The 14,445-nt window shown below is 39.2% G+C and overlaps 1 protein-coding gene across 6 annotated transcripts in view; it reads left to right on the forward strand.

Annotated features, from left to right (window-relative positions):
• Positions 1-14,445, forward strand: part of CCDC88A (coiled-coil domain containing 88A) — a 209,248-nt gene that overhangs the window by 83,953 nt on the left and 110,850 nt on the right. For all 6 annotated transcript variants that reach the window (XM_006021570.3, XM_006021573.3, XM_006021571.3 and 3 more), the window contains exons 5-7: positions 3,024-3,082; positions 5,865-5,948; positions 8,914-9,054. In XM_006021570.3, coding sequence (XP_006021632.1) covers positions 3,024-3,082; positions 5,865-5,948; positions 8,914-9,054 — 284 coding nt within the window. The remainder of the gene's footprint in view (positions 1-3,023; positions 3,083-5,864; positions 5,949-8,913; positions 9,055-14,445) is intronic.

Consider the following 14,445-nt stretch of genomic DNA (forward strand, 5'->3'; position numbering starts at 1 on the left):
GCACCACATTTCTGGAAAAACACAGCAGCAGTGTTTTATTATGAGACAGGGAAAGTCGTGACTGTTTTTTCCTCTACTCCACTCAGTAAGGAGTGGTTTCTCTGGAATGGCTGCATCTGTTATCCAATTATATTAGCAGTTCTGCATTCAGTAGGCTTACAGAATCTCTTGCTAGATCAACTCAGCAGTATTTTTCTGATCTTCATGAAAAAGCTCAGTCCTGAGGAACATCTTTTATAGGTGGGGAACATCCAAGAATATTCACTAGATGTCAAAGTAAGAAATATTAAATACTCTGTTCAAGAAGACAGTTTTGCCCAGTTTCCTTGTTGGGTGCTTTTCTCATCTCACGGTCACTGGGGATCGTTACCCACGCTGTCAAGACTGTTGGATAAATATAAAGCAGGAATAATCATGCTGTCCTTGCTTGGTTTAAACAGTTCTGGCATTTGAACCTAACATGAATCTGTCAACACAGCTTCCAGTCATGTTTCCCCATTACCTAATGTAATTTTGCAAAATGAAGGTCATAGTTTATATCCAGACCTAGCATCATTATATTTGACAGCCTGATTGCTGCCTGGCTGATTGTCATTGAAAGAGCTGGTAGATGCTGTCTTGGTGTGGTAGTAATCTAGTGCTGGGCAGCCAAATTAAGGAAGTTTTCCATTTGAACAGCACTAAATCAACTTTTTCCTTTGAAAAGCTTCATTCCTGTCTGCTGTTCCTAAAGCATTTATAGTTATCTGTCAGCATGGGGAAAATGCCTACGAAAGGTATCCCCATCACAATATGCTGCTGAAGCCCCATGTCTGTGAGTCTGATGCAGAGGTTGCTGAATCTTGGCTCAGTAAGTTACAAAAGGATCATAAGTGATCATGCCTTTAGTGGGTGACTAGTCTGTATAAGTGGTTTTGTAAATCCTAATGGGTACCTGTCAACAACTTCAGGTACTTAGGGTATGTCTTCATGACATGACACAGTGCACCCCAGAGCTAACTTAAGCATCATGGCTAGGGACAAACATTCAAAAAGCCTGAGCCTGAATTGATTCAATCTTTGCAGGTTAGTCTAACCTGACTAGGCTGAACTGGTTTGAAACTGGACAGACATTATCTCTGGACTGAGAAAATTCAGGCACATGCCTGCAGTGGCTCAGGCTAGAAGCTAAGGGGTGCTAGAGCAGCCCTCCCTGCTTCTGCAGGGAGCTGAGCTGTGGGCGGCATGGCCAGGTCCCAGCAGGGATGTCTGTCTGCACGGTCCCAGGCTTTTCCCCGCTGGCTGCTCAAGGGATGGGAGTGTTGCCAGCCACCAGCCCCAGGCTAGCACTCTGAGGCAAGAAGGGGTGTCCAGTGCATGCATCTGTTGATGATACAGAGCTTTTCAATCTGCCTCTCTGCTTTGTCATACTGTCTGCAGCAAAGTGACAGACGAGCAAGCCGGTGGGGGAAGAGGCGGTGTCTGATAACAGTCTTTATCACCCAGTTAGCAAAACAATAGCTTCTCTCCACATTACTTCAAATTTCTTAGACAGCTTACTGGGTGACTTGTTGATTAGCTCCAAAAGCCCTAAGCAGTCACTGTTCTGTCTGCCTATCCCAGTGAAATTGGAGAGGGACACACACATAGACACCTCTCGGCATTAGCTAGCATACCACATGCTGGCTATGGTCCCTGATGTGGCAGAGAGGAGGAAGGGATCTCTGCTTAATCAGCAAGTGGGAAGGTGGGGGAAGAGGAGGGAATGGGGAAGGCAGGCAGACCCTGCTGTGCCTGCAAGTCTGTGCTGAGCTTCAGTCAGGGAAAAGAGGGGAAGGCCAGCTCTGCGTGGAGCAGAGAGCCCAGTCCAGCCCAGAGAGCATGCCGAGGTGCTGGGGGACTCTGATTTAACTTAAACCAGGAAGGGGTCTGGGACAGACATTGCATAAACCGGTTTGAGCCAAATCAGTTAAGTCTGGTACTACGTACAACCAGGTTTATCTCACACATTTCAGCCATTTTCAGACTGGTTTATGTGCACTGAACATCTGTTCTGTTACGGTTTTAAACCAGTTTCTGATCACTTAAACCAGTTTATATATAATGTCTGTCCCTAGCCCATATGCACTAAAGTCATGTCACTGGTGCTCCACCCAGGCTAAATGCTCTTGCTGAGAAAGTGTTTAGTGGCCTCGGGCAAAGTGCTATTCTAACTTTTCTATGCTGGTTAGAGTAGAACAGGGTTGTCCAACTAGTGGTTTGGGGGTTAGGTTGTGGACCCCGGGCTCTGACCTAGCTGCTGTTCTCCCCAATTCCTCTGGCTGCTCTACCTGCCTCTGTCTCAGGGTGGGGCAGTATGGCTTTGCCATGCACAAGACTGCATGGTGGGGGGTGGTAATGGAGCTGGGCATGTGAGATTGCACCTGTGTGGTGCAATGGTGGTGGTGGGGGATGCACCTGTAAGCATGTGTGTTGCAGTGGATGGGGGGAAATCATGCTTGTACATCCACCCATTGCAGTGATGGGGTGCAATTATGTTCGCCTGCCCACATGTTGCAGGGTAGGAGAATTGCACTTGCACGCCTACATAGTACAGCGGGGCAGGGGGTAGGGTGCCTGGTGCTTTGGTAGATAGTGGGCTGCCTACATTGGCGTGAGGTGCAGTGGGAGGGTGGGAGAGGGTATTCACTCAGCCTAGTGGCTGTGGCTCGACTGCTGTGGCCATAGCATGTGGCCCTCCAGGGGCTTAGAAGCTGGACAGCTCTGAAGTAGAATAACATGTTTTATACTTGAAACTATTCATGATCAGTAAAGTATGTGTTTTACAATGAAAGCTGCCTTTCTAATGACAAGCCAATCAAAGAGCTAAAAGTTTGAACCATTTTTCTTCATCTGCCTTGTGATTTTTCTAAACTAGGCCAAAAAGTTCAATTATGTAAATATGCAGAATGTGCAGTTTAGTAAAAGGGCTCTTTTATGACTGGAAAATGCTTTGAAACCATATGTAAACAATTCCATGTGTAATGAATCATTTTTCATTTTAGAACCAGGTACTGAAGAAATAAAAAAGCTACTATTACTTTTACTTGGTTGTGCAGTTCAGGTAAGTTGAAATATGTTTCTTTGGATGTTACTGTGCAGATGTAACTCCTTTCTTTAGTTGTGGCTTCCTGATAATGCATCTTCTCCCCAGTTTTAATACATGAATTGAAATGAGGAGATTCTAACAAGTAAAGTTGTTTCAATAATACATTCTAAATATTTTATGGCATAAGTGAATAATAACAGCCTTTATGACACAACTTATTTGATTTATATTTAGTAAGGAAATCTGGAATGCTTTATATTATGTATATACCATATTAATTATTTAGAATTGATGCTTTTTAGAATTTCTCATTGTTTTATTAATGCTAATTTAAGCCAAAATGACATGATACTTTAAAATATAATTTACATTATTTTCCTTCTTAAGTGAATTTGAGAGAGTTTTTGAAACTACCAAAGAATTATCTTACCCTTCCAGAACAAAAAGTATTATGAAATAGTTTTTAAAAGCAATATTTGCATTTTGGCTGACTACTTATATGCTTGATTTAGCTCAATCCAAACTAAAACAACAAATCTTCTGTATGTATTCCTTATAATACATTCTTAATACAAATCGTAACATGGATGCATTTCTTAGGAATAGATTGTACTTCTGTTGGTAAGCAGTTATTTAGGCAAGTAGTCTGACTTCAGCGGAATTACTTGTATGATAGCTACACTCAGAAGGAAGTTCCAGGTTCATAGAATGGCTTTAAATAATTTAAATAATGAAAAATAATTGATCTTTGATGTGTATGTTAATGTTACTTTAGGCTTCTTAAAATGTTGTTTGTCATTTGCAATTACAAAAACAGAATTGACACGCTAAATATTATGTAAAAAGCAATACAACCTGTAAGTAATTATTTTTGTCTATAATTATGTTATTCTAGGAATGGAATATTATCACAGGATAATAGTCATTTGATGATTGTTTTGGAACCTATAAAATATGACCCAACATGTAATTGGGTTGTTCTTCCAAGTCCGTGGTAGTCAATCTTTTTCCTCACTGGGCTGAATGGGAAGTGCCTGGTCTGGCCATGGGCCATATCCCACTGGTGGTTCAGATCCAGCACTAGGGCCCATACGGGGGGGGCAAGAGGGGCAGTCTGGCCCAGCAGAGGGAGAAGGGGGCTTCACGCAGCCTCACAGGAGAGAGTCATGACCCTGCTGGGGGTGTAAGTGAAGAGGGCATGGCTCAGCCTTTCCCTGGTGACCGTATTAGTGGCCACTGCTTCCCCATTGCCAAATATCCTGACCTTTGGGGAGCCCTGTGGGCTGGATTCTAATGCTCCATGGACCTCATTTGGGCCACGAGTTGGAGGTTGAGCACCCCTGTTTTAAAGTGATTTGTTTTAGGTCCTAGGTGCTGCCTGTAACTATTTGTGTTTGTACTTGAATATCTTACCTGATTTTCAGTGCTAAAGCTAAATGAGATTAGTATTAATTAATTGCTTACCAAATTTAGTTCTGTCTGGTACAAATATCTTGCATAGCATCAAATTGAAGTTGGTCATGTTATTTGCAGATTAGGAGACATAGATCATATAGTAATGCTATAATTTTATTTTTATTACACTGAAAGTTTAGTGTAGTGTTAATTTTTTTCTTGTTGAGGGCTGAGGAGAGTTACATTTAGTACATGTTTATACTGCTTTAGGAGCAGAACTCTGGACCGTGCCCCACCTACCTGCTTTTGTTCTGTGCGCATCAGATATGGAAATAAGGTAGTAAAGGACTCCAAAGCTGCCCCCTACGGATCTTTCCCTGTGTGGTTGGGAGCAAGTGCGTGGGGTCCTCTCAGAGAATAGCTTCACTGCCTCATTTCCAAGTTTTGTATGTGCAGAGTGGGAGCAGGCTGAGGGGGACATGCTCATCGAAAGCAGTGATCCTGAGAGCACTGCAGAAACAGCAAAGACTGGGGTCCTTACTAGGCCCCCAATCCTGTAAATGTTTACATGCCTGGTGACCACATGCATAAAGTTTACTTTCATTGTTCATACGCATAACATCATGTAGATGAGTACATTTTAGTGTCATCAGTCTACTAAACCCACCTACCAAGTCAGGTTAATTAACGTGATATTAACCTTTTAAAACAGACATAAAATTGAGGTTGAATTTTATTAAATGAGCTGTGTCTCCTAATCTAAAAATAATCATTTGAGTTGAATGGGAGTGTTACTATGCAATTGAGCTGGATTACAGCCTGTATACATTACTGACTTGCTACAGTTTGAGTGGATTAAAGAACATAATAGCTTGCTTTCATTATCTAATGACCAGTCTATCCATGAAAGATCTGTATATAAAACACAAGTTTACTATACTTCTCTAAGTAAATTATTTTCTAATGGGCTAAAAGTTTGGAAAGTAAAGTATAGCTGGGTTTAGTTGAATAATATATAAACATGTAAGGTGTATTTTCTTAATAACGTATTATTGGTTGCATGAGTACTAAATGAAGGTATTTAAAAATAATTATGGAAATCTTTGTCATAGAATGTGAGCAAGAAATTAGCAATTTTAAAAGGTTCCACTATCCAATTTCTTTTTTGATTTAAAAAAAAAAAATATAAGACCATAAATTCGAGAAATAAAAACAGATACAGTGACCAGTTATAAATTAAATAAAATCTGTACCAGTTGACAAGAACATTAGAGAGCTGATAATTATTGATTACATACCTTTAAACGAACTACATTGTTATTTTCAGTTTTCATCTTTATCTTTTGTAGCGCTCAGAAATGCAAGGATGTGGGAATAATTATGGTTAATGTATTTGTTACAGTGTCAGAAGAAAGAAGAATTTATTGAAAGGATCCAAGGCTTAGATTTTGATACAAGAGCAGCTGTTGCAGCTCATATTCAAGAGGTACTTTTATTTTTGTACTATATGATAGCCAAATGATTTTCATTTTTGCAGTTGTGGAACATTACAGAGAGAATTATTTAATTCATTCAAAATTAAGTGACTCTATTTGACAAACACTAAAGGGACTTGTAATGAAAAGAGGCCTTTTGATTTATATGCATGAGTATAAATTACATTTCTTTCTATAAGAGCTACTTAAATAGCACATTTATTTGATACTTAGTTTCCTGTCATACTAGGATATGTAATAAATATTAAATATGATAGTATCAATTGCACTAGAAAAGAGTGATTGCTTTTATGAATCATAATTTCAACAAATTAATTATCATTGTGGTCTATTGAGGATTTAAGGGAACAAATTGATAGTTTAAGCAAGACTGTTCAACTTTTGGTCTGCAAGTCCCCTGGCCACTTGTTGCATGGGCTGCATGCCATGGCATAATGCCACACAGGTGCTATGTGATGGGTGCACACCCAAAACACTGTACCAGCACCCCCCACACACATTGTGCTGTGTGGTCCCGCTGCACAACATACCCCATACTGTGCAGAATCCCTGGATCCCCATAATCTCCCTGCTGAAGACTCCCTTGGGGTGGGGCAGGGCAGGATGCCATTGTACCCTACTGTACCCTACCCCATTCCTAGGAGTAGGGGCAATTAGTGGAAGCTGAAGGAGGGAGCCTGGAGGCTCTGGCAACAATAGCAGCAGGTGGAATAGTTGGGAAGAGTGGCATCTGGACTGGGAGCCTAGGGGCCATTCTTTCTCCTCAGGGGTCACTTGCAGTTTGTGGGATGCCAACTGGACAGCCCTGGTTGCTGGTTTAGAATGGGATTTGCAGTGGATCTTTCCAAGTGCACGGCAGACTTCATTTGGGCTCCATGTGAGCACAGCAGTGCATTTCTTTGTGGGATCTAGTTCTTAATTAGTCATTTCACTTTATTTAAAAAAAAATGCTTGGATGTTGTGTGTTTTGGAGGGCATGTACATGTTTGGGAGGACCAGTAACTACTCCATCATTAAAGCTGAATTCAGAAATCAGTATTTCTTTTTAACCAAAAAATAGTAAGTACCTAATTTTATACTTGCTCTTCTGAGTCCTGTTGAAATGTAAACAATATTATTTTAGAAAGAAATGTGACTTTTGCCAGAAACATTTTTAAAAGTTCACTTTCTGAGATTTCTGCCTTACCTAAAAGAATCTGAGACAGTAAACAGCTATCTATCCACTGAGCTACATGTGAAGTATACTGCATACTGCAGATTTCTAGATATAATATTTTAAGTTATTTCCTAATTTTGCCATTCAGGTAAGTAGCTCCATAACTACTGGAACTCCTCTGCTCTCTCAGTTCTTAACACACTAGCTGGACTTGTCACAGAGGCCTGGTAAGCCAGGACGGAAGCATTGCCAGCAGGGGAGTCTGGGATTTCAGACTCCGTGTTTCCTTTCGATTTTAAAATTAAATAACTTCATAATTTTATAACTCATAAAATGAACTTCATCTGTATTTTTCTACTAATAAACCTGCTTTACCATTCCTTTCCTTATTGCAACCATATTATCACCTGCTATCAACTTTGTAAATATGAAGGAAAAAACAGACAATTCCCTATAATGCAACTAAAAACCTAGCATGGTTTGAAAAAAAACCCTGTTTTTCTATAGTGCACCCAGGTACCTCATCCTGGGGTCACTACATGGATCTACTGTATGGCAGTATAGTGTTGTACCTAGTAAGGAAAGTACCAGTAAAGCTTTGTATTTTACTGCTTTTAATGATTGATTTTTTTTTTTAATGAGCTGAAGTGAAATACTGTTATATGTTTATAGGACAGGAGAATGCCGAACAACTGTGCTCCTAGTCATCCACATGTTGCCAGACACTGTTTCTGCAGTGCAGTTTCCTTCCTTCTCTTTAAAGATCTATCAAGAGCTTATGCTGCTTTTTATTAATAAAATCTCTTGATCTTTGTGAGTGCTTGAAAAAAATGCTTTTTTAAAATTCCTTATTTGTTAACAAACTACTTTAAAATGCAGTCTCTGGCTATGGATGTAGGGCATATTTAAGTGATTCAAAATGGAAGAGGGAGTTGCTGCTTCTGACTGTACATCAACTGCTAGTCTGAAACTGTTAGGGTCCTATTTTCCTGTAGCAATACAAACAAGCTGCATTGTTGTAATTTAACCCTAAATGAAACGGGGTAAAAAGTTACAACAGTTTTGCTGTACTTGAAATCCTACAGGAACATACACAGATCCGTTGCATGATTTCTTAACTCTGCAGGGTTTAGTCTCACTTAGTGCTTGTGTTCAGTTTTCTGCTGTGTCTGATTATTCTTTCATTTTACATAAGCAAGTCACTGCATGATTTTCTTGTACAAGTCACAAAGATGTACTTCCTTAAATGAAACAACTTAGATAAAGTATTTTTTATCCTTTAAAAAAATCAGGTATTGTAAATGGATGAAGAAAAGGAAGATGTCACAAACAAGTTCTTTATGTAAAAACTTCAACTGAAACTGTTTATAACAATTAATTTCCCATGTATGAATCTACTATTCCAAAAAATCCCTAAAACAACAGGACTTTTTTTTGATTTACTGGATTTTTTTGTGAAAATTCTGCATAAGAATGTACTTATTTAACTAAATAAAAATACAGTTATGTGACAAAGTAGCATTTTTGCTCATATTTTATGTATTTACAATTAGACAACATAAATTTGTTTTCCTGATTTTAATAACATAAAGAGAAACTATTGCATCAAATCCAACTTAACATAATTTTAATAGTTATACATTTTCTAATAAATTACAACTTGCAAAGATTAAATGGAATTTGGAGAGGAGCTAAGAGGAGTTTGCCCAGTTTTTGCTTTTTTTAAAAACTTTTTTGGTGCTGTTACAATTTGAGTATACATAAAGGTCATTTTCACAACTACTTCTTACTTTATATAGGTAACTCATAATCAGGAAAATGTATTTGATCTGCAGTGGATGGATGTCAACGTACTTTTACAAGAGTATATTGAACCTCTCGTGAAGAATATGGCATTACATTTAAAAAGACTTATAGATGAAAGAGATGAACAAGCTGAGGTAAGTATGTGCTTATTGGTCGCCTCTACACGTACATTGAGGCTGCTCCGACATGCTATAATTACAGTGCATTGGAGCAGACTTGATTAATTGAGTCTGCTGGAGTATGGTAATTACCGCGTTCCAACAGACTCCAGCATCATGTGTATCAGCATCCCCATACTGAAAAATGGTGGCGAGGGCACTTTAACTAAAGCTCATTCAACGAGCTTTAGTTAAAACACCCCCGCCACCATTTTTTTCGGCATTGGGACACTGATACACGTGACGCTTTGGGCACTTTAATCAGAGCAGCTCTCAGACCTGCTTTAATTAAAGCGCCTCTTCCCAGAGCACGTGTATAAACGCCCATCGTTTTTAAGAAGAGTACAAAAAACCACCTTTTTCAAGTATTTCAAACTGTTTATTGAGCATTCCTTTAATATATCAGTTGTTCACATTATTTAAAATAATACTTCTCTAGACTTGTGGGAAATTGAGGCAGCTATAGGCATATGCAGTCATGCCTTTGAGCTCAAGAGTGGTTTGTTGGTGAGGGGGAAAATGCTTTAAAAATTCTGTCTAATCTATATGTCTGTGCTTCTTTGTATCCTTTTTCCTATCGCATTTTCAGGAGTGTGAAGCAAAATGCATCTGTGTTGGGGGTGTGGAATTGCTACTCCAGAGAAAAAAAATCCAATTATCTCAATTTTCTTGTTATAATGCCATATTTAAAAAGAGAGTACAATGTGAAGGAACAAATAAAGGCTTGATCTCTTCTTTCCTGCCAAACTTTTGGTAAGTAAGCAGTTTTCTTTGGTGAAAATTGCTTGCTGCCAGTGCTAGAAAATTCTGTCCCAGGACATGACAGCAAATCCATCCTAACTGTTCTTAATTACAGTGATTTTATAAAACTCTTGACATGAGTAGTTATATGGTTGCCTTTCACTAGTCTGCGGCCTACCTTTCTTTCACAATCACAGCTGTTAACCACGCCACACTAAATGCCATTGCAATCAACAAATTATTTTATCTATCAAAAATGCACCTAGAACAGCACCTTCTACAAAGACTTCTCAGAGAAAATTGTTCACATCCCATATCACTTCTCTAGCTATGAGGAGCAATGCAACCACGTCGCCTGCTTTTTCTGAATCACTTTGTTTCACAACAGGAAGAGCTGAAAACAGTAGGAGATCCCAACACTTTTGCTTGATCAAATAGAGTAAAAATTACTTGAGAAACTGGATAACTGAGAGAACTTGGTACCTCTAGCTAAAGGGAAATCTTGGAGTCTTAGGGCATGAACGCACATAACACTTAAACCAGTTTAAATGGAGTTGAAACCTGAAGCAAACAAGCCTGTTTAAACTCATTTAAAGTTTTGGAATGGTTCAAAATTGTACCTAGAAAATTAAGTACCGTTTGAACTGGTTCACTGTCAATCAGTTTAATGTTATTTGTGGATACCAAGCATTCTATGACAAGGTTCTAGTCAGTCCTCCAGGTATCCCACACTGCATCGTTCCTTTCTATCCTGCCTCCCCGCTGCTGAAACTGGCCATACTGGTATGCAGGCAGAATTCTGTTGCTACTCCCCCGCGCCCCTTTCCCCGCTACCCAAAGCAAAAGGTGCTTTGGTCTTGGGTGAAATATCAGCGTCCTACCCACATAATACAGGCATCCCAGTTTTGGGGGAAAAGGTACAAACTGCATGCAAGAGAAGGTCAAAAATGGGACTGGAGACCCTGATTTCTCTTTTATTGTGATCATGCTGGTATTACTGGGACTCTCTACAACAGTTGTTAGGCCATAGAATGATTTTGTCTTTAGAGGTGACATAGGTCAGTAGTATTATAGTTGATACTTGACTGTATGCACAGTGATGATATGTACCCACTCTGCAACTCAGAGACATTGCCTGGGAAGTTACAAGGATCCATTCTATTCTTCATCAAGTTTCACATCTGTGTGAAGCTGTTATTAAATATCAGTTCAGTACATCTTGGTTTTTTTTTTACTATACTACACAAGCCACTAAAAGTATGTTGCTCCACTTCTCCATTCTTTTCATTAGCTTCTTATTTGACTACAGGGGTTATTTCAGGGTTGCAATCTTGCTCTTCAACATATTCCAAGGGATTTATTCAGTTTACTTGAGGGATTGCTTCACTGGATTTGATTCTGGCCTCCAGTGATAGTTAGGTTCCGTTACAAAGATGCAGCTATCAGCCTCAAGTGAGAATTGCGTTGACAAGCAGAAGATAGTACTTAATAGCCCTTTGACTGTGGAATTTGCTATCAGGACAAATCACCACAAACTTTAGCACTGTACTTTGGAAATTCAAACCTAACTGTCTCAACCTATCCTTACCTCACTACCATAATGTAACCTTTTATTAAAAAAAATGTATTTACTTAAGGGAAAAGTAGATGATACATAGACCACTCTTGTCTTTATCTGTACGGGTCTACCCAACTCAAGGAGGAAGCTGGTCAATTTCACAGGCAGATCTCAGAGCTGGCTGCCATTTTTGTGGGCCTATCATGGCTGCCCCCCATGCCTCTGGTTGGCTGAGGGGCCCTGGTGGCCCTGCCCCTTGCCACTGATTAAATTTGAGGGTTGTTGTCATACAGCCCTAGCCCTTGTTCTAATTAATTAAAAGGGCTACCTATCATGCAGCCCCGCACCTCACCGCTGATGGGTGGAGAGGGGCAGGCCTGCATGACAGGCAGCCCTCTCAGCCAGTCAGCAGTGAGGGTTGGGGGCAGTAGCCTTCTTGGGCTCCCTTGTGTCTCAGCAGCTGTGCCACAAGCACCATGAGGACTGCTGGCTCCCTCTGGAGAGCCATCATTTTATTTTCAGTAAGTTTTCTCCCTTTTGTTGTTGTTGCAGATTTCACGGATATTGCCCACTTTGTGGGCAATGCTGGATTTTGCTTTTTCTGCAAAATCCACAAAATCATGATTTTGGTAGACCCCTACTTATCTGCAATAAATGTTTAGGGTACTCAAAAAATAATATCGAGAGATGCAGTGTAAGAACATAACTTAAAACCGCACTTGGTTTCTATTTCTTCTGAATGGTGTAATTTTTGTTGGTTTGCTATTAATAGTTTGAGTGCGTCGTGTTCTTCTATAGCATGCCTATCTAAAATGTGCACTCTGGATTTAATTTTAAAAGCCCTGAGTTTGCTAAGTATGTAGTTTTTGAGGGTTCTTACTTAGAATTATTAAATCAAAAACACCTGTTTTCTGAATCATGTAAAGGTACTCGTTCTTCAGGAAGACTGTGGCTTACCTAAGTTTAAAACAACTTTAATGTATTAAATGCAGTTGGATCTCTTGTTCAGATGTGATTAGCATTTTTAAAAGAGAAAAGAGGAGTTTTTCAAGTTTCTTATGATTCATGAAGAGCTTAGATTTCTGTTCAGATTCCCTTTCTTCTCCATCCTAAAGGAAATCACTAGAGGCTATTTGTGCAGCTAGCCTAACAGTGAATAGTTCTGGTCAGTTCTAAACATCTGAAAACATGGAGTTAGAAAATATTAAATTTTGTCTTTGTATATTTAACCAGAGAAGATACAGTGAGGTGAGGTGGTACAGTTGTATCTCTCTTTTGATTCCTGCTCCACCCAAAGTTTAAAACCAACTGTTTAGCAGAGGCATTTAGGCAGCAGTGAGGGAGTTAGCTGACTTCATGATTCATAATCCACCTGATTCCTGCTAATGTCTCTTCACTCTATGGATGTTAACAACCCTTTCTTCTTTTTAATGTGCTCGATATTCTGTTAATTAAGCTATGCTTCATCTGTCATTTGTTAGCTATTCCTGGTAATATAGTTCCTATTTTACAGCCCTGCAGACTGCTTTAACTCTAGTCAAAAGCATTAACTTAGCTGTAGAAATGACAGTGCATCCAAAACTTCACGAACAGTCATTTGTTTTATGAATCTGAATAAGAGAGTACATTTAAGGACTACAAACTAATAAAACAACACATTTTGATCATTTTTGCTCACTTTGTTGTTTTTTTAATACATAATTTGCAGTATGGCATATTAATGCATATTCCAATAAAGTTATATTTGATCTTAAACTGAATAACATAGCTCTAGGCCCCTAGCATATTAGTAAAGCTTCTAGTCCTGCTCCCTGCCTGGGCCCTGTGGCCATACATGGCCCCAAGCTCCATGCCCCACCCAGGCTGAGCAACAGCCCCAGCCCTGCCCAACTCCCTCCCTTCCTCACTATGGAGGCAAAATTTCCCCCTCCCTACCCAGACTTATCTGCAGGAGCTGCTCTCCAGGCTGCCTGGCAGACATGTACCATATGGACATGCACCATGCGGATGATGCACCATACCATCTTCACCCCACTTTTCAAAATCCCAGATCAGCCCATGCATTTTACTTTATAGGTTGTTATTGGTGTGACCAGTATGTGGGAATAAATAGCTTTAGTGCCCTGTTGATTATATAAAAACTAGGGTAGAAAAACAAAAAAGAGCTTAACTAATTTACTGTATGATTCTGTGGATAGAAGTCTGGAAAGCAGTGGAACTCTCAAGGTTCCCAAAGAGAGAGAGACTCAAAATAATGTCTTCTGGTAATCTATCATGATACCAGCAAATGATTTTAAAGTAGAATAGTTGCCAACCTTCAGAAAATCCAGTAAGGAAAGGAAGAGTCTCCAGACAAAAAAAAAAAAAAAAGACCCAATTGAAAACATAGCTGTGTTTGGGTAGATGCATACTATTTCTAGTCATATGAGACAAGTAATGATAAACGTAGAGAAGGGATTTGAAAGGTACATGCTTGGTATATACCATCTCATTATGTTAAAAGATGACTAATTTGAAAATTTGAGTATTCAGAATTTAGGAAATCCCTTAATTTTTTCCCATGTATATCCATCCCATGTAATGGTTTCATGGGCAACTGGAAATCTGGAATTATCTAACTTTTCTGTGCTTCACTTTAAAACCTAAATATCATTCTTTTAACATAGAATTGAGTATTCCATTTAAAAAAAATGCTAAAAGAACATTTTTTTAAAGCTTTTTAGGTATAGTATTGCTTTCTTGATCATATAAGTGTAGTTGGCTGAATCTGAAAACCCCCAGAAGCCTCAATCAGTTACCTAATGGTCTGCCAGTCCAATATGTTCTTATTTATTTTAAATTATTTGAAAAGTTAAATTATTGGCTTGCTTATTCCCTTTGTTTTTGATTTCCAATCTAGAAAAGTTTTTCAGCTGCAGGAAAGAAAGAAGTGAAAATGTTATTCTTGTAAGTCAAGCAGGACATCTGGGAAATTAGATTGGGTAAAAAATGGCCATCCAATCTAATTTAGTTCACCCATGTGTAGACCATAAGCTTAGATCCCCAGTTAGGTCAGTCTAAGTGCTGAA

Source organism: Alligator sinensis, unplaced genomic scaffold, assembly GCF_000455745.1.
Source record: "Alligator sinensis unplaced genomic scaffold, ASM45574v1 scaffold432_1, whole genome shotgun sequence".
NCBI classification, from domain to species: domain Eukaryota; kingdom Metazoa; phylum Chordata; order Crocodylia; family Alligatoridae; genus Alligator; species Alligator sinensis.